Below are 19,482 nucleotides of genomic sequence, written 5' to 3'. Positions count from 1 at the left end.
GTAGACGGTATTGATAATCATTCTCCCTGTTTCAGTAGTTGATTCTGGCTCATCTCTCACACTCCTCGTATAAAGGCACATAGTCGATAACACTTCACTTAGACCTCGTTAAGTCGAAGCAGCCACATATTTTATGAACACTTTTAAAAGCTTCCAAAATGTACATTTGATTTATTGTTTCTGCATTCATAAGAGTGAATTGTTGTGAGTTAACATAATTCACTAAAACGCTCAGCCAGTGCTGTGGTGTTTAGTCTGTCATCTGATAGTTTGCTTTGTGCATAGGGAAGAAATATTTTATGAAACATTTAAATTTGATTCCTCAGAAACAAATTAAGTTAACTTTATAGCTTAAGTGTTTTATGTAAATCTGTTTCTGCCTCAGATGAAAAAAAAAATACATAATACAAATAGGTAAATAGACAACTTTGTATCTTCATATTTCACAATTGAGCCTTAACATTAATTTATTAATCATAATAGTGACTTTGCATATTGCAATATGACTGTGTCTGACAATTTCCACTTTATTTCTCATCACTGCAACTTTTATTTTTAATCATTACTATTTATGGGAGTTTGCAATTTCATTCTTTTTCTTATTTTTAACTTCTGTATTATTTTTTACACTTGAGCAGAAACAGGCTTCCAAAGCTGTCATTCTGGAATATCTATGTGATTGCTCCACTGATTTGTCTAGCCCTTTAGTCTAACACAGCCAAAATCAGGCCGATCTACGCCTGCTCAGAATTCAGCGTCATAAACACGCAATGCAATATTCATAAAGACGCAATGCTGCATTAAAGTCAGAGTAAATTATGCCTGCTTTGAGCCAGTTCAACTCCTAGTACTTTTTACTTGGATTCTTCTGTATTTCTTAAAATTCTTCAGATCCTTAAAACTATATTAGAGATACTTGCAAACAAATATGCTTATTTAACAATAACTTGATATGTGGACCCCAGAAGATGAACAACCACTTTGTGGAAGCTAATGGAAAACCAAATAAACAATAAACAGTAAACTAATATAAATATGCATTCTGTAGCACAGAACCAAAAGCAGTTTTGCAGAGATTGATTTACAGTATGTCATTCTGCTGTTTACTCCCTCTTTTGCAGCTGTTTCATAACATAATTTATAAACATTGCTCAATGCTCTGGGCATAAACAGATGGAATTCTGAGTACAATGGAAACCTCAGGAAAGCATAAAATTGACATTTGTGATGTTGTGGCCGCCTCCAGTCACAGTACAGTCAGTGACAGTCAGTGGCGTCGGCACCACTACTGTTAATCCAGTGTCATCCCAATGGTATAGTGTCTTGCTCATTCTAGTGTTCAGTGTCAGCCTGTGTGTAGTGTCATAGCTGTTACTGTTGTGACAGCTCCTCACTTTTCACATTCCCCTGACCTGCCCTGACAGTTCCTCTGTTCATTTGTCTTGCAGCTCTGCTGGGAGCAGAACCTGTTCTCACAGGAACAGTACCTACCAGCTGGCTCCTCCTGCATGTCAGATTTACTTCAGATCAAATTAAACAGGAACTACCAGGTTACTAAGTCTCAAAGAATAAAGAATTCGTATCTATATAAATGCAGTCATTTAGGGTAAATTTATAAATCCATGATGTCATGTTGTCCTGTCACTTTGATCTTATTCTTAGATGGTTTCTTAGTCAGGATCCTGACACATATGTGCTGTATTATCTTATCTTTGTGTGAGTGTGTGGCTTTGAGTTGCTCTCCAGTCCATGTTGTGTGCTGTTTGTTCAGGAAATGGTGTCTGTCTCTTGACACTCCTATCTGGTTCAGTTTCGTTTTTTTTGTTTTTCTGTTGATGTTCTCTATACAGTCCTAATACCTTATGTGTTGACATATTTGCATTCCTTTGACCATTCTTTGAAGATCCCACCTTCTTGCACACCACGATTGGTCAATTATATATAATGTCTGCCCACTATTGGTTACACTACTTTTCAGTCATTACCTTCAGCGAGTATGAAAATAATAGGAAATCAAAGCCAGCACTCGGACAATTTAGGCAATTTAGAAATTCCGACCAGGACATGTGCTTGTGTGTTGTGATTTTGTTTGAGCACAGGCACAGCTAACAAAAATGTGCTCCAAGAACATTTTGCTAACATTCCCACTAAGTTATGAAAACATTATTTCTGAATGAATTGTAAACATTCAAACTGTCCAGTTTGAGGAACATTCTAATCTACCATTATCATAACATTATGAGAACCTTATATTTGAATGTTCTCTCTATGTATGAAACAGCCATATTTTATGTTATGAGAATGTTTTTACTGATTATACAAACATTGGACAAATATTCCGTTTGATCTTTTATACCTGTTACAACAACATTATTTCTTAATGTTATGTAAACGGTCGAAACGTCCCGTTTTTTTAATGTTTGAGGAAATTTTTTTCTCTGTTATGTGAATGTTACAGTCAGGAACATCCCAATCTACCATTGTCATAATGTTAAGAGAAAACGTTCTTAGAACAACAGTCTCCGAACATTTTTTTTTTATTGTTATTTGTACACAACTGAGGTTCTCGTAATGGTAAGAGAAAAAACTGGGGTCAGCTTAGGACCAGCACATGACCAGCTTAAACCAGCTCATGACCAGCTAAGGACCATCTTAAACCATGAAGCCATGCTTCAAAACATACCTAACCAGCATATGCTGGATTTTTTCAACAGGGCTGTTTTCAAACTTGTTTTCGACTTACAGCAGTGCTGCACAAACCAATCAGTGTTTAATATCAAAGTACCGTGAGAGCTATAGAGAGCAGAAGGCTCCTTGTGCTTTCAAATCGCTCTCACAGTACTTTGATGTCAAACACCGATCAGTCTGCGCAGCTTCAAGTTGAACACAACACACCTAATATGTATGCGAATTTGCATCGCTTTGATTATTCTCTGTAGATCCCACCTTCTCACACGCCATGATTGATCGATTATGTACAATGCCTGCACGTTATCGTTAAAACTACTTTTCGAACATTACCTTCGACAAGTATGGCAAAAAAAAATGGATATTTTAGGCAATATATAGAAATCCTGGCCAGGACATGTCTGGGAAAAAGAGCACATATGGTCACCCTGTTACAGTAAGCACATGACCTGAGTGTTTTTTCCCTCACCATGTGCTCTAGTCTTGTGCAAAGTTGTTGTTGTGTACATGGCGTGGGATTGTGTTCACTGGCCGTGTGCTCTTGTATTGACATGTTTGGTGTAAGAACATAGTTTTGGTCATGTATGTTTCTAATTGTGTTCGGCTCAGGCTGGAAGTAAGAGAATAAAGTTATACATAAAACTGTTCTATTTAAAGAGGGGGTCTAATGCTATTTCATGCATTCAGAGTTATTTACACTGTTAAACAGTTGGATTCTAATGCTAAACAGTTTCAGAAAAACGATTTACACTCCATCCGTGTTCGTACAGGTTTCGGAAAGTTTTTTTTTCCTGGCTCTTCATGACGTCATGAAGGGTGGAATTCCTTGTATGGGTACTTCTCCCAGAAAATCGTGCGCGTGCACACATCAGCCAGAGCGAGAGCAAGAGCATGCCCATCAAGCTGGTTTGCCAACCGCCATAAAACATCTAAAGAAGAAGAGCAAACAGCCATCATCGTGCTTCATTCAGCAGCGCTGCACAGGACTTGCTCGAGAAGAATGTTTCCAAAGTGTGTTTTTGGCTGTGAGGGAAAGATAACCTTGTACAGCTTCCCAAAGAACAGAGAATTACGTGAACAGTGGATGCAGTTTGTGTTTCTGGGGTAGCAATGGAGTTTTGTAGATGTGTTTGATTGTTTCCGTCATTTCAGTGACAAACATTTTATAAACAAGGTCCAGTTCAGTGCTGGATTTGCACATCGTTTGATACTGAAAGATAGAGCGTTCCCAGCAATAAAAGATCCCAGGTATGATTTGGAACTGCAGGCGGTAAATAAAACTGCATCAAATGTCTGCGATCGGTGCACAAGTGCTTGTGACTCTTTAGCTCCGCCCACTGCATGCATCCAGGAGCTCGGCTATTTTCGGAGAGAATCATAAAGCTATTTTTTTTTCTTTTAGAAATCTGATAAAACTAAAGACTTTTTGGAGATATGAAGGATGCAATACTACTCAATTGGTACTCAAGATTAACATCAGATTGGGTGAAACTGTGTGTTATGTCCCCTTTAAATACCAATAAAGTGGGGTCTATATTTGTATTAGTTTCATTTTGATAAACATGACATAAAATAAGGTTATATGAAAATAATGTTTTACTGTTTAAAAAAAAGTATAGATGTATTTGTCAGCATTAGTGGAACTGAAGTTGTAAATAAACTGGAAAGTGGGGTAAGATGAGCCATTTATCACTTATGTGGTCCTCAAGATAAAAAATGAGGCTGAAGTACAGTGAGAGTATCTAAAGTAATTTCAGGATGTTTCCTATCATTTTAAATGATCAGCATGTATCTCTAACAAAGAATTCTAAAAATATGGCTTCTTATAAAAAAGTGTTCCCATGGCTCAACTTGCCCCATTAGGGAAACAAGTCAGTGGGTAAGATGCACCATCTAGGTGTAAAACTGACCATCTGACTGAATCTAATTCAAACCCATTTTAAATTTTAAAGATAATTTACATCTTTTAAAAATTTATTTAATAATCAGTTTTCCTTTTACAAACAGTCATGTTTCTTTTTTAAAAAACGTAAACATAAAACCAACCAAATAAAGTTTACATTTCAGAGTTGCATTGCATTGTTTGCATTGTTTGTATTTCTGAAACAGTATGTTGAATGTCAAAGTTGTCAAAAACCTTCCCAAAAAGTGAGTTTGTTGAGTAAAACTGAATTAGAATGAATAAACATCACTGAAATTAATAAATATTTTAGGCAAAAAATTATTGACATTGTAGCTTTATATATATGAAGTGTGTGTGTGTGTGTGTGTGTGTGTGTGTGTGTGTGTAACTGGTATTTATCACGTTATGGGGACCAAATGTCCCCACAAGGATAGTAATACCAGTAAATTTTGACCTTGTGGGGACGATTTTTAGGCCCCCATGAGGAAACAGGCTTATAAATCATGCAGAATGAGGGTTTTTTTTGAGAAAGTAAAAGTGTGCACAGTCTTCTGTGATGGGTAGGTTTAGGTGTACGGCAATAGAAAATACGGTACCTACAGTATAAAAATCATTACGCCTATGGAATGTCCCCATAAAACATGGAAACACAACGTGTGTGTGATAAACTAAACCAGTTGCATAATATCACATTAAAGTACCAGTCAGTTTATACTTAACTTCAGTGCCTTATGGTGGGGTAAGTAAAAATGCTGGCTCAGTGTTGCTAAATCACCTATATGCATCATAAATATTTTAGACCTGGATAAATTTGCTTTGATGTAACAGCCATTACATCTGTTATGCTAACATTTTACTTTGACAAGCCAAAAATAGTTTTTAAAACAAATGGGTGACTTCCACTCCTCCCATGTGTTTCACCTCTTCACAATCTGTCAGAAATTATGGGTGATACATGGTCACATGAAAGTAAAAGTGTACAGTTTCCAAGATACAGGGGATGGGTCACTTTACCCACTGACTCAACTTACCCCACTCTCCCCTACACATGATTGTTGTCATTGGTGAGTTTGGATAACTGTGAAATAGCTGTGCAGCCACTCTGGAGAAACTGTACTAACTGAACCAGTCGACTACTCTCAAATGCTCTTGCAGTTCTCCGATAGCATACGTCATAGTGATGTGGTGTCGGCAGATCTCGAGTCAGACAAATTTTTTTCACGCCATGCACTGCTTCAAGTCAAATTCTGATTGGTCTGCACAGCTTCACATTAAGTTGTGCACACCTTCTGTGTCACATACCAGTACTCTTCTTTTTGTTTTGATTTTGAATTCAAAATAAAACCCAGCTGCATTCTGCAATTGAGTGCTTACCCTTCCCTAGCCTAAAACTTGACGTATGAGGCATTCGGTTTTCCGTGAATAAAGTTTGAATAAGTATTCTTCAGCATGTATGACCCTGCAAGCACTGATGTATGTATTCAATAATTCATCTTCATGATGTTTTATTCATTGGTCAGTTCAGCTGCTTTCTTCGTGAAGTTGACTTGTATGGAAATTATCTACAGGCATTGCTTGTGCCAGTGTTATGAATGGGTCCTTATTAATTTAATGAATAAATTAAAATTAGTCAATGGGAGTCAGTAAGTCTGTGATTTTTAGAATGTCACGTAATTAGCCTGGGTAAAAGGATTTGCTGTAATTTGAAGCCAATTAAAAATTAAAGCCATTTTATTCAGGCACAGTGCCAAAGTCTAATGTTTAAAGCTTCTGTTCAATTTCAGTGCCAAAGAAAACACAGCAACACAGTTTAAGCATCCAACCATCAATGCAGATAGTTTTTTTTTTACTTGGTAAAGAATGATCTCATTTTCACTACACCACAGTCAACACTATAAAACGTAATAACTGTCCTCAGTAACACTTCTTTATTCAGCCTGTTTGATTTATTTGTTTGTTCGCTAAATGTATAATATCCCGTTCAGCCCATAAATTCTTATCAAGGCAACTACAAATTACAACAGGAGACATTTTAATTTGTCAGCACTTCAGTCTTGCATATGAAAGGGTTCCTGTAATTAGCTCTATTATTGTTGCTTCATATTGTATATGGACCTCAACAGTTAAGATAAGAGCTATTAACATCACCCCACATCATCAACCACTTTTTAAAGCCATCAGCAGTCAAACTATATTACCGAATAATTTATTTATGCTGCAGTGGCTATTAAGAAGAGGTGTCACAAAAGCATGAGGAAGGTTGGGGCAGGGGATCCAGCAGAAACACCAACTCTCGTATGATTTTGTGTGTTAAACTGTTATTACATATACCCTAAAATAACTCCTCTGAGATGTAATATACAAGATATGTGGGATCCACCTTAAAACACTGAGTGGTTTATCCCATAACGCCTCACTTCACACTCCATCAGGTAGTTGGCAAGAGATGCCGCAGCTAATATCAGGATACCAGAAATGGAAAAAGAAACAGGAGACGAAAGAGCAGGATGGAGAAGACAGCTAATCAGTAGAGTATGAGAGGTGTTGAAAGACTAATAGCAGTCAGAATTAAAGAGAGACATATTTGTAAAACATAATCAGCAAAATATACAGTGCATCTGCAAAGTATTCACAGAGCTTCACTTTTTCCACATTTTGTTAAACCCAAAATGAATTTAATGCATTATTTTCCTCAAAATTCTACAAACAGTACCCCATAATGACAATGTGAAAGTTTGTTTGAAATCCTTGCAAATTTATTACAAAAAATAAATGAATAAAAAGAAAGAAAGAAAGAAAGAAAGAAAGAAAGAAAGAAAGAAAGAAAGAAAGAAAGATAAAATTACATTCACAGCCTTTGCTCAATACTTTGTTGAAGCACCTGCACCAATTACAGCTTCAAGTCTTTTTAAGTATGATGCTACAAGCTTAGCACACCTATTTTTGGGGACCTTCTCCCATTCCACTTCGCAAGACCTCTTGAGCTCCATCAGGTTGGATGGGGAGCATCAGTGCACAGTAGGGAAGGCTCGATACCATAATTTTGGCTTTGGTATGATACCAGAATGTGATACCTCTGTATCGATACTAAATCGATACCATATAGGTGACAAATAACCAGCCTTAAAAGATAAGTGAACTGAAAACAATTTAGTAAGTAATGTTACCATACTAAACATGTATTAGTTCATTTATCATTTATAACTAATTGTTGACCTAGATTAATAAGTGCTGTAATACTGTTAGGTCAGCTTACCTAATGAATTTTAACAAAGATTGCTTTAATCTAAAGTGTTATTCTAACAAAGTATTCAAAATCTTGTTATTATCTCTCTCTCTGATTGTTTTCAGATTTCAGATGCAGATAGCCAAAGAAAAAGCAGAAGATTTACACATGATTTATAGCAATGCTTGCATACAGGTGCAGTAAAGTCAGCTCGTTCACCTTTATCATCTGTTCTGTATGCAAAATAATGCCAAATATCTCTTCTACTCTTCACTAGTTTCAAACATGTTTAATAATCTATTGCATTGTTCTGTTGTCACATTTACCCACTTCGCAGCCATTTGGGAAGCAACAGGTGAACTTCGGAACAGCAGCATATAAAACACAGAATTGATCAAAATGATAGTATCGAACCGTTTGAAATAAAATATACCGGTATTTTTCCAGTATCGGAATACCGTGCATTAGAGCTGTAATCGGGCCTTAAAACTTAGGCCCGACAGTGCCCGAGCCCGACAGAATTCGGCCTGAGCCCGACAAGTATATTTTGATTGACAGCTTTTTAAAAGACCGAACCCGTTTACAGCCCGACATTATTCAAATGTGCGCAAGCACACAGCTCTTTTGCCCTTTGTCAAGAATGAGTCATTTATACATGTTTTAACATAATTTATTAATGACTAACGTAGGCTATAGGCCACTTGGAAGTTGGAACAAAGAAATATAACAAGTCCTCTCGTCGTAACATCGTAACATTTTAGCACTCTAAATAGGCGTACACTTCGCCTATAAATAGGCCAATGCGCCAATAAAAAAGACTCTTTCTTAACAAATTAAATTAAGATAAGTTCTAAATTAAGATGGGTTTTTGGCAATAACGAAATGAAGACAGTTTCAGCGCGGTCCTGCGCTCACTGATAGTGCGTCCAGCAGCACTGAACACCCTTTCACTGCTGCTGCGACTGGCCAGGATGCATAGTACTGATCTGGCTAATTTTGCCAAAACGTAATCACCAGAGGCAAGCCTCCGTTTCACCTCCTCAGCATCCATTTTCGCATCTTTCTCGCGCTAATCGAAACGCATCACATGACCGCTCATTTACCGCGCAAGCCGGAGCGCAAGCCCGAGCCTGGCACGAGCCCGTGTAAAATGATATAAATTAAGCCCGAGCCCGACCGAACCCGTCGGGTCCCGTCGGGTTTCATCGGGTTCGGGCAAAGATCTTCAGCTCTACCGTGCATCCCTAGTGCACAGCCATTTTCAGATTCCTCCAGAGATGTTCAATCAGGTTCAAGTTTGGACTCTGGCTGGGCCACTCAAGGACATCCACAGAGTTGTCCCATAGCCACTCCCTTGTTATCTTGGCTGTGTGCTTAGGGTCGTTGTCCTGTTGAAAGATGAACCGGTGCCCCACTCTGAGGTCCAGAGCACTCTGGAGAAGGTTTTCATCAAGGATGTCTTTGTACATTGCTGCATTCATCCTTCCCTCAATCTTGACTAGTCTCCCAGTTCCTGCCATTGAAAAATGGCTGGTACTGGCCAGGTGATGAGCGGTGTCTGGTTTCCTCCAGACATGACACTTGGCATTCAGGCCAAAGAGTTCAATCTTTGTTTCATCAGAGCAAAGAATTTCGTTTCTCATTGTCTGAGAGTCCTTTAGGTGCCATTTGGCAGACTCCAGGCGGGCTGTCATGTGCCTTTTACTGAGGAGTGGCTTCCGTCTGGCCACTCTACGATACAGGCCTGACTGATGGAGTGCTGCAAAGATGGTTGTTCTTCTTGAAGGTTCTCCTCTCTCCAAAGAGAAACACTGGAGCTCTTTGAGAGTGACCATTGGGTTCTTGGTCTCCCCCAATCATTCAGTCTCTCCCGGTCTAGGAAGAGGTGATTCCAAACTTATTCCATTTACAGATGATGGAGGCCACTGCGCTTCAATGCTCCCCCAATCGCTCAATCTGGCCCAGTCTAGGAAGCGTCCTGGTGGTTCCAAACTTCTTCCATGTACGGATGCTAGAGGCCATTGCGCTCTTTGGGACCTTCAGTGCTGCAGTATTTTTTTCTGCACCCTTCCCCAGATCTGTGCCTTGTTACAATCCTGTCTCAGAGGTCTACAGACAATGTCTTGGACTTCATGGCTTGGTTTGTGCTCTGACATGCACTGTTAACTGTGGGACCTTATATAGACAGGTGTGTGCCTTTCCAAATCATGTCCAATCAACTGAATTTACCAGAGGTGGACTCCAATCAAGTTGTAGAAACATCTCATGGATGATCAGTGGAAACAGGATGCACCTGAGCTCAATTTATTTTGAGTGTCATTGTAAACGCTGTGAATACTTATGTACTTTTTCATTTCAATTTTTTTTTTTTTTTAATAAATTTGCAAAGATTTCAAACAAACTTCTTTCATGTTGTCATGATGGGGTATTATTTGTAGAATTTTAATGAAAATAATGAATTTACTCCATTCTGGAATTTCTTCTAAAATGTGGAAAAAGTGAAGCACTGTGAATATTTTCCAGATAAACTGTAAATGTTTAGTTAGAACCTTTAAGTTTGTAATTTAAAAAGATATGTACTGACAAAAAACATTCCTTTCACATGGAAAACACATAAAGTGGGGTAATGTCTCGCTATCCTCGTTTCTAGAGCAGTCTAATAAAAAAAATTAAAAGAATCATACCTCTGTACTACTGCATTGTCATTGTTACTGTATAGAAATCGGTAAAACACTTATACAGACATTTGTGTGATTAAAATAACTAGATTCAATGATCCACATAAATATTAACAAGCTATGCATTAGCACTTGTAAATCTGTCAGCTTTGCTCATTGTGGCTCATGAGTGTTTGATTTTGCTGCCAATCACATGAGCCGCAAATGCCACGTGACTAACGACTCTAGGGCTGCAGGAAAATGACATGGCGTCAAAGCAATGCTAATGGCACAACATGCAGCTGCTGTGTCCTTTTATTACAAGCAGCTTGTTTTTTCACAAAGTTGCTTATAAATTTGGGAGTCGTGGGTTGCAGTTTTTGGGGGCTTGTATTCAGGCTTGCTAGTGCCCACTAATAGCAGTTGTCAAATATCCCCACCTACTGTTCAACCCACACTCTACATGATGTCATTACCAATTGCCATCATTTTTTCTTATTTCCCAAGGCTCTGCTTTGCTCAGCTCCTCCCCTCTCCTAAATGGACGCTGTTTTCCTTTCCGTAAGTGCATGCATGTGTGTGTGCACATATAGAGACGTATTTATTGATTTAGATGGCCAGTTGTATCATATTTGAAGAATTTTTACTATAATTATTTTGTTATTTGTATTTGGGTCATTTGTAAAGGTATATTTTGGTGAGACAATGAGCTTATTGTAGGGTTCTTGGCAGGAACAGGTTGCTTGTTTTTTATAGATGTTAGGGAATATACCAAGCTGTGACAGGGAAAAATATGTTATTTTTTTTTAGACTTCGGACACAACACTCTTTTACACAAGACTCTTTAGACTAAATCAGGCACAAATACTTGCTTACAAAAAATATTATTTAATCAGAAAATTTCTGAATGAATGTCAGTGGAGTAAGATGCTCTTTGCTGCCAGATGGTAGGCTGCGTCATCTACCAAATGGGGCCATGCTAAACAGCAACAACTTGAACCCTTATGCTTAAACCGGAGTGGGATTTCTCCTGTCAAAGAATCTGTATGTATAATTAGTTCCAATCCTATAATTATAGAACTGGAACAAATTAATGTACATTTAAATAACCCTTTGGGTTAGTTGAGACAACATTTGGCAGAATGTTGGTGTAAAATGTGTGTTGCAAAGATGATGCATTTCAAAATTATTCACATTTATGTCTGTGATAAAATGTGATTTATGATTGCTTTAAGAACCATGAATCTGTGAATTTGTTGAAAACCTGCTGTATTTTTGTCACCTACTTCTGTTTCACATTTCCACTCATGCACAAATCACAGTCTTGCCAAGTGTAGGCCACCCTCTTTCATCATTTTACACTGTAAATGAACACATCAGAACACTCTCAAATTAGAAAGCTAAAACCTTTTTCAAAAAGTGAAACCACCTGTTTGAGTGAGTCACAGATATGTGGATCTATAAAATCTGTAGATTCCTAAAATAGAAAAAGATGACTGGAATGCTGTAGCAGTTTCGTAATCAGAGGTAAGATACTGCTAGGTTGTTTGTGGATAAAAACGTAATCTATGCGGTTAAATTTTTCCCAGCTGGGAGGCTTTATTAGATTCATCAGTGTCAAAGCTGGATATCTCAAATTACAGATGTTTTGAAATGAACAGATGAAATTATCGGCCACGGTTTTATAGCCTGAAGGACCTTTCAGGAAGCTTAATCAGCTACCAAACTCACACTCCCCCTGACTTGTGTCAGTCTGATTCACAACCAAAACGGAGAGATTTAAAACTAAATTATTTAGAAACAGGATAATCATTCTCATGCCCACAAATCATTCTTGAGTTTGTGGTTTTGAATACCTATTAACCAGTGAACACATTTAGCCATGGTTGTTTGTTCGTGTAATGAGGTAAACGCTACATTTGCATGTTCGGAGAGTATAATGATAATGATGTGAGCTGAAAAATGCAAAGAGAATCCTCGGGGTTTAATTAAACTAACCATTACCTCTGACATAGCTCTTTAAATAATACAAAAAATAAAATATTGGCTTTATCACTGTTATTATTATATAAAATACCGTCATCATATTAAATTAAACTGCTGTACTATTGAAAAAAACAACCACTCATATTAATGAGAAGTTTAAATCAATATACTGGAATAAACTAGCAGTATACTGGAAAAACAAGCTGCTTAAGTTTATCTTTAATGCGTCTATGTGCGGTGGTTGCTGGGGCGCAGTTGCTTTGGGAATGTATGATTTCATAATTAATGTTCAGGCACGCTGTTATAGCTAAAGTATATAAATAATGAATCATTTGTACTGGGGGAAAAACAATTTCGTACCATCAGCAAAGGTTGAACGTATCATACGTTTCATGCTGTTTATCATGCTATTTTATGCCGTCAAAACGACTGTTAATTTACATGTGGGTAAAAAAGTACAACAGGAAAACAAGGCAATATAACGTAGACGATTTTTCTTACCTTTTGGTCGTGTGGGTTTGAATTTCTGAATTATTGACGCATTGCTACAGGTGGCGTTAACTTCCAACGCAGAGCTGTTCACGCTGGAATTGTCTGGAGTTCCTGAACATCCCCAAAACGGGATCTGAGTTTCATTCATTTTCTGCAAATCCATTGACCCGCGAGAACTGGTATAAGTATAAGCATCTAATTCAATTTAAAATTATTTATTCACGCTATTGCACTTATAGTATATTTTAAGAAAGGCTTATACTTTGTGCCATGAATTATCAAAACGCAATACGCGCTAAAATAGTCTGGGCACCCATTGCCCGCATCTGCGCGCGCGTCTGTGAGAGAATGCCTGTGCGCGTAAAACTGTAGTCAGTGGAAAGCGCGCTGTAGCTCTGATGAGCGAGCAGCGTGGGTAGACAGTTCTTTAGGAGTGTTAGCACAGAGGGTGGGGTGATTATAGAAAGGGAGGGTGAATTACAAGAGTAACACACTCCCTACGAGTTAACAGTTAACAGTGCCCTTCAGACTCTAGCGGCTTTTGGTTAATGGAATGTAAGTCCTGCGTCTCCCTCCAGTGGAAGTCCTGTGTTATTGCTTGTTGATCATCAGAAAGAGTGAGAAGGCAGAGGAGAGACAGAAAGAGAAAATAAAAGCTGCTTCAGGCATATCAGTAAAGAGGTTTAGAACTCTTACCCGCAGCTTTTTTTTGCTCACATTGTCATTTTCCAGTGTGTGTGTGTGTGTGTGTGTGTGTGCGAGAGAGAGAGAGAGAGAGAGAGAGAGAGAGAGAGAGAGAGAGAGAGAGAGAGAGAGAGAGAGAGAGACCATGGGGAAGAATATCCTTTCGGGGATGTTCTTAAAAACAAAAGTGGTTCACAACCTGAGAATGTTGAAATGGATATAGCAAATCATTGTGCAGATTTTGGTTAGCATATAATGTGCTTTATTTATAAAAGTCTATATAAGTCTATACAGTAGGCCTCCTGTCAGACGACAGGGGAACATATGTGCATACAGTATCAAAAAGGGAAAATGTTGTTTTGTTTAATTCCAAATAAATGTAAAAAAAAAAAAAAAAAAAGAAAGAAAAGAAAAGAAAAGAAAAACAAAAATAGAAAACACACACATACTAAATAACATTTTGGCTACATTTAATAGAGGGTTCGATGAAAGTATAAAACTGTGGAAAAAAATTCAAATGTAGTTTCTCTCAGAATGCCGTGTGCCCATTTTAACACATGACTGTCTGATGTAATGTTTTAGTAGTTGTTCTTGGAAGGATTTGCGAAATGTTGTCAGACAGTCTCATACTACAGTGTCTATGTAAAACCCCTGCCAGGTTGGATGTTGAACACCCTGCCATTTCCGTCTGCATTCTCTGTCCTTGAAGGGAGTATCAATTTGACTCAACTTGTGCTGATGTGCATACATAGGAAAGACATCAAAATATAATTATTAACCAAGTGCAACATTAAGTGCAAGTTTAAATCAGTCCATAAATAAATACCTAAATATTTGTTGGCAAATGATACTGTCAATAATATAATATAATATAATATAATGACACAGCATTGCTAACCAAGATTATATTAAGAGGCCAGGATTATTACTTGGTATATTTAAAAATGTAAATATTCAAATTATAGAAATATGCTATGTTGAATGACCCTTCTTCTAAATGTAAATATAAGTATTTACCCATTGAATGGCGACGATGAGAGACATTACCACCCCATATATGGTCATAATTCCAAACATCACCCAAAAAACCAGGTGATCGACATCTTGACAGACAGGATGCGGTTTAACTTGTCTCCCTGTTGAAACATACACATGTTGGGTTTTCATGTTTTATGAGGGCATTCCATAGACACAATGGTTTTTATACTGTACAAACTGTTTTTATTCTTAACCTTAACCCTACCCCTCACCCAAAACATGTTAGATTTTCAAAAAACTTGTTTCCTCAATGAAAAAGATTTTGGATATTGCTATCTTAGTTGGGACAATTTGTCCCCTTAAAATACGGCATATCTGATCCGCTCAATCACAAACACACACATACACACACATACACATTGGGTTTCCATGTTTTGTGGGGACTTTCTATAGACAAACTATATATTCTATCCCCTAACCCTAAATATAACTTTTACAGAATACTTTCTGTATTTCTACATTTAAAATAAAATAAAATAAAATAAAATAAAATAAAACAAAATAAAGTTTCATACTAAATAATTTGGTAAGTTTTATATTTAACTGTTTTTCCCATAGATACCAAAAATGGCACAAGATAAAAAAAAAAAAAAAAAAAAAAAAAAAAAGAAAAAAAAAAAGGATATTTTGCTTGTGGAGAAATTTTGACATTTTGTGGATGTAGGGAATATCTGAACCACATACACACACACACACACACACACACAGAAAAGGACCATTGCAAAATGTGACTTCTAACTGTACATTAACCAGAGCACAAATAATGAAGTCTTTGCATTACAAACAATTTGCTAATCATATTTCTATTTGTTTCAATTCTGTTCATAATGCTGTTGACAGTGACAGTGTCTGTTGTTGCGTAACAACCATAGTGAACATACCTTCAACAAGCACAATAGTTTGTGGTTTGTGTACCACTATCTGAAATGGAGGAGGAAAGATTTTCTCGGCTTCACATGTGTACAGGCCTGTAGTGTTCATTGTTACAGCTTCCAGGATAAAACTGGTACTGTTATCCGTATCGTTGAATTTGAAATTGGCAGAGAAATCAATCTTTGGGTTTTTGTTAATCTGGCTTCTGAATGTCTGATTAATGCTGATAGAAAAGATGGCCTCTAAGCCTTTATATAATTTGAAGACCATTTCTGATGCACTGAATACAGGGCAGGGTACAGTCACACTGCTGTTCGGTTCCACATGTTGAACTGGTGGTAGATCTGCAATGTAATGGAGACAAAACATCAGTAATGTCTCAGAATTGCTTAATACACCGTCTTTAGGTCTTAACTTTAAAATCTGAAATCTGTGATCAGTGTATAGGGCTACTTACATTACATAATTTACTTTGCAGTTTTTGCAGAAGTGGTTATGCAACCCACAAAATCACAAAAGTCCCATGTTATCAACAAAAAATGGCTCACTTATAGGTCACCATAGTATATGCACTTCTTCTTCTTCTTTTTTTAATTATTCTGGGTCAGAACAGTAAATTAGGCTTGTTGTCTTTTCAATTCTTGGTGGTGTGAGTAACTTTAAAAATGTTATTGTTATTTCATGTAACTCATGAGAATAAAACAATTAAAAGCTGAAAAAAGTTGAAGAACAGTTTTGACTGGTTTCTTAATTTCACAAATGTTAACCTTTGCCTGTAAGAGTGGAGAAATGTTGTCATAGAGACTAAGTTTCTTTGAACAAATTTGCTTTGAACTTTGCTTTGGAAAAAAAAAAGGTAGAGGAAAGACTGAATCATTCTTTAGCAGAATGATTAACTTCCTCAGCATTTCATTTTCTACTGTCTGAATGTCAATGCCAAACATGTCAGCTCTTCACAAAATGTAATATTTGTTGCAAAAAGCCACTGTTTATGTACTGTACTTTGCAGCCTTGCAAATTAGATGTATGTGGTAAAGTTGGTTTTAAATGAGTCTGCACAAAATTTCAGTTAACAAGCCAGACTCAACCAGTTAGACCATATTTTGATGTTGATTTATACACTGGAACCAAGATGTTAAATTTCTTAAATTTGCCACTTGTATGCATTTGCACATTATACATATTATATAGCTTCTCTTATACATGATTAGGTATTTATATTTGACTACCATAAGGACATTTCCCAAAATCCTATCATCCCACACACTTTTTGCCAGGATGTTAACAAATAAAAGGTTTTATCTTGTAACTGTGACTTTCCATTTCCCAATTTTAATGTATAAACATTTTGACTTTTTCTCCTAATTGAGATTTAATGCCAGAATGAAGAATTGGTACTTTAGTTTGTTGTAATTCCAATGTCCATCCATAAAATGTGATTTGCCAAAACCGTCAAACTGATGATATATTGATTTTCACACAAATATAAACACTGTATTTCACTTTTACACTTGCAGTGCCTTGTTTTGGCCTGTCAGGCCAACTGCAGGCCTCTTGACTCAAAGCGCCTGCATTTAAAAATTGGTGCAAATTGTCCAGGTCATATTCCATCCCATTCCTAAATACGGCTTTTGTCGATTAAGGTAAGACAAACAGCTAATCAGTAAAAAAAAGATTTAATATGACTGAATCAGCTTTAACACGTTAGGTTACACAAACAAAAGTAATTACCCACTGCACTGAATGTTTAAAGTAAATCAGAAAAAAAGATCTTACCTTTGCACGGGCTCTGTGTTTCAGATAGGCTGCTATGGAAGAGACAGAGACTTAAAAGGGTCACAGATGTCCTAAAAATCTCCATCTGTTGTATTCTAAGTCTTCACACAATGGAAATGCTGTTGAAAACGGCAGAGCCGCTGGCTTTCGTTTCGGCACTGTTTTGCAAGTATGGCGTGCTTGTACAGCAAATTCAACCTAACAGAACACATCACGAGCCAAACAGGAAGTTTCCATTCTCTCCTTGCACCCTTTGTGGTTGATGTTATTCGCATGTTAAGGTTTCATATAGTGCGTCTGTTACAGATTCTCATGTCATCATACAGTAGCTGGTGTTTCCTCATTGAGGGGAGGTAGTAGAGGAGACCCCTGTAGGGGTTTTCTACTAGATGGTCTATCTGAAGAGTCGCTTCAGGCAAGGGGGTTATTTACAATAGGGTTAAAGTGGGTTTGTACTTGAGAGTTGAAGATGCAGAAATGAAAGTGAGAGAGGGAGGGTAAAAAAGAAAGAGGACTCTTTAAAGTTAAAATAACAGAAACCCTTGATCGGAAAAGGCCTGCATGCATTTGTTTAATAAAGTGCATTAAGATTTTTTCTGGCAGTCACTGACTCCCTTTAACACATGTGATGAACAGGAAAATGCCTTTAAGCTGATTTATAGTAAGTCTTCATGTTTCCTGTTTTTAATCTAAAACTCGGAGCACGTCAGAGCCAGTGCACTTTGTGATCTCTATGGCAACCGATTCACCGAACACTGAAACCATCATCAACCCACGATGCTGACGATAAACTCTGTTCGTTATGCTTTTTCCTTGATGGAAAGAAAGATTCTGATTAATCGAGTTTCTTCTTATATTATTCATGAAATGAGAACACATGCAAATAAGGAGGTTTTGTGGTTGTCTTTATATTTAGACCTAAAACTGGAACTGGTTTCAGACCCCCACATGCACCAGCACCCCCTTAAAAATACTTCCTGCGAGAACCACAAAACGTGATGTTTACAGGGCATCCCATTCATGAAAGTGTGTGTGTGTATATCTATATATATGTATTTTTTCACATGTTCATTTTTTCACATTATGTTGTTGCAGCCTTAAACTGCTTTAAATTACTTTTTTTAACATAGCAATTCACACTCCATACACCATAATGACAAAGCACAAAACATTTTATTCTAAATAAAAAAAAAAAAAAAAAAAACTGAAATGATTTTATTGCATAAGTATTCTGGGACACTTGAAATTTAGCTCAGCTTGTAGATGTTACTACACTTCAAGTGGACTTAACCTGTGACAAATTCATTTGAATGAGTATGATTTGGAAAGGCACACACCTCTCAATAAAAGGTTCAACAACTAAAAATGTATATCGGTGCAAAAAAACAAGCCGTAAGGTCAAAAGAACTGCCTGTAGAGCTCAGAGACAGAATTGCATCAAGATATAGACCTGGGAAAGAATTCAGAATAAATTCGGCTGCACAGAAGGTTCACACAAACACGTAGCCTCCGTTATCCATAATGGAAAAAGTTTGGAACAACTTGACTCTTCCTAGAGTTTGCCTCCTGGCTAAACTGAGAAATTGATGGAGAAGGGCCTTGGTTAGAATGGTGACCAAGAAGCTGATGGTCACTCTAGTTGAGTTCCATGATCATATATGCAGATGGGAGAAACTTGCAGAAAGACAATCATCACTGCAACACTACAACAATCTGGTCTTTATGGTGGTGTGGGTAAACTCAATCCACTCCTCAGACACGTGAAAACCCACTTGCAATTTGAATTTGCAACAAAGCAAATTCTGAGAAACAAGATTCTCTGGTCTGATGAATCTCAATTTCAGTCATCATGTATGGAAGAAAGCAGCCACTGCTCATCACCTCCACAGTAGCATCTCAACACTAAAGTGTGGTGGCAGCAGCCTCATGCTGTGGGGATGTTTTTCAGCGGCATGGACTTAGTGACTCGTCAGTGTTCAAGGAAACCTCAACACAGCAAAATATAGAGAAAAGAAGGTTCACCTTCCAACATTACAGTGACTCTAAGCACACAGCAACAGTGGCTTATAGAAAACTCTGTGAATGTCCTTGAGTGGCCCAGCCATAGTTTCTGGAGAAACCGGAAAATGTCTGTCAGCCCCCATTCAAGCTGACAGAGC

General features: G+C 37.4%; 2 protein-coding genes across 2 annotated transcripts in view; both read right to left on the bottom strand.

Moving 5' to 3' along the window:
* The window catches only part of cckbra (cholecystokinin B receptor a), a 42,131-nt gene extending 28,778 nt beyond the window's left edge, over positions 1-13,353 (bottom strand). The window contains exon 1 of the mRNA XM_051118210.1: positions 12,962-13,353. Coding sequence (XP_050974167.1) covers positions 12,962-13,115 — 154 coding nt within the window. The 5' untranslated portion in view covers positions 13,116-13,353. The remainder of the gene's footprint in view (positions 1-12,961) is intronic.
* Positions 13,354-13,901: 548 nt separating this feature from the next.
* Positions 13,902-17,687, bottom strand: si:dkey-1h24.6 (uncharacterized). Its single transcript, XM_051122261.1, has 4 exons — positions 17,324-17,687; positions 15,556-15,891; positions 14,654-14,772; positions 13,902-14,371 (listed from the first exon to the last, which is right to left on the bottom strand). The coding sequence occupies exons 1-4, from the start codon at positions 17,406-17,408 to the stop codon at positions 14,261-14,263; spliced, it is 651 nt and encodes a 216-aa protein (XP_050978218.1). The 5' UTR covers positions 17,409-17,687; the 3' UTR covers positions 13,902-14,260.
* Between the last annotated feature and the right edge of the window lie 1,795 nt (positions 17,688-19,482).

Source organism: Labeo rohita, chromosome 1, assembly GCF_022985175.1.
Source record: "Labeo rohita strain BAU-BD-2019 chromosome 1, IGBB_LRoh.1.0, whole genome shotgun sequence".
Taxonomy (NCBI): domain Eukaryota; kingdom Metazoa; phylum Chordata; class Actinopteri; order Cypriniformes; family Cyprinidae; genus Labeo; species Labeo rohita.
The sequence above is the reverse complement of the archived record's forward strand: the minus strand, read 5'-3'. Positions and strand labels throughout refer to the sequence as shown.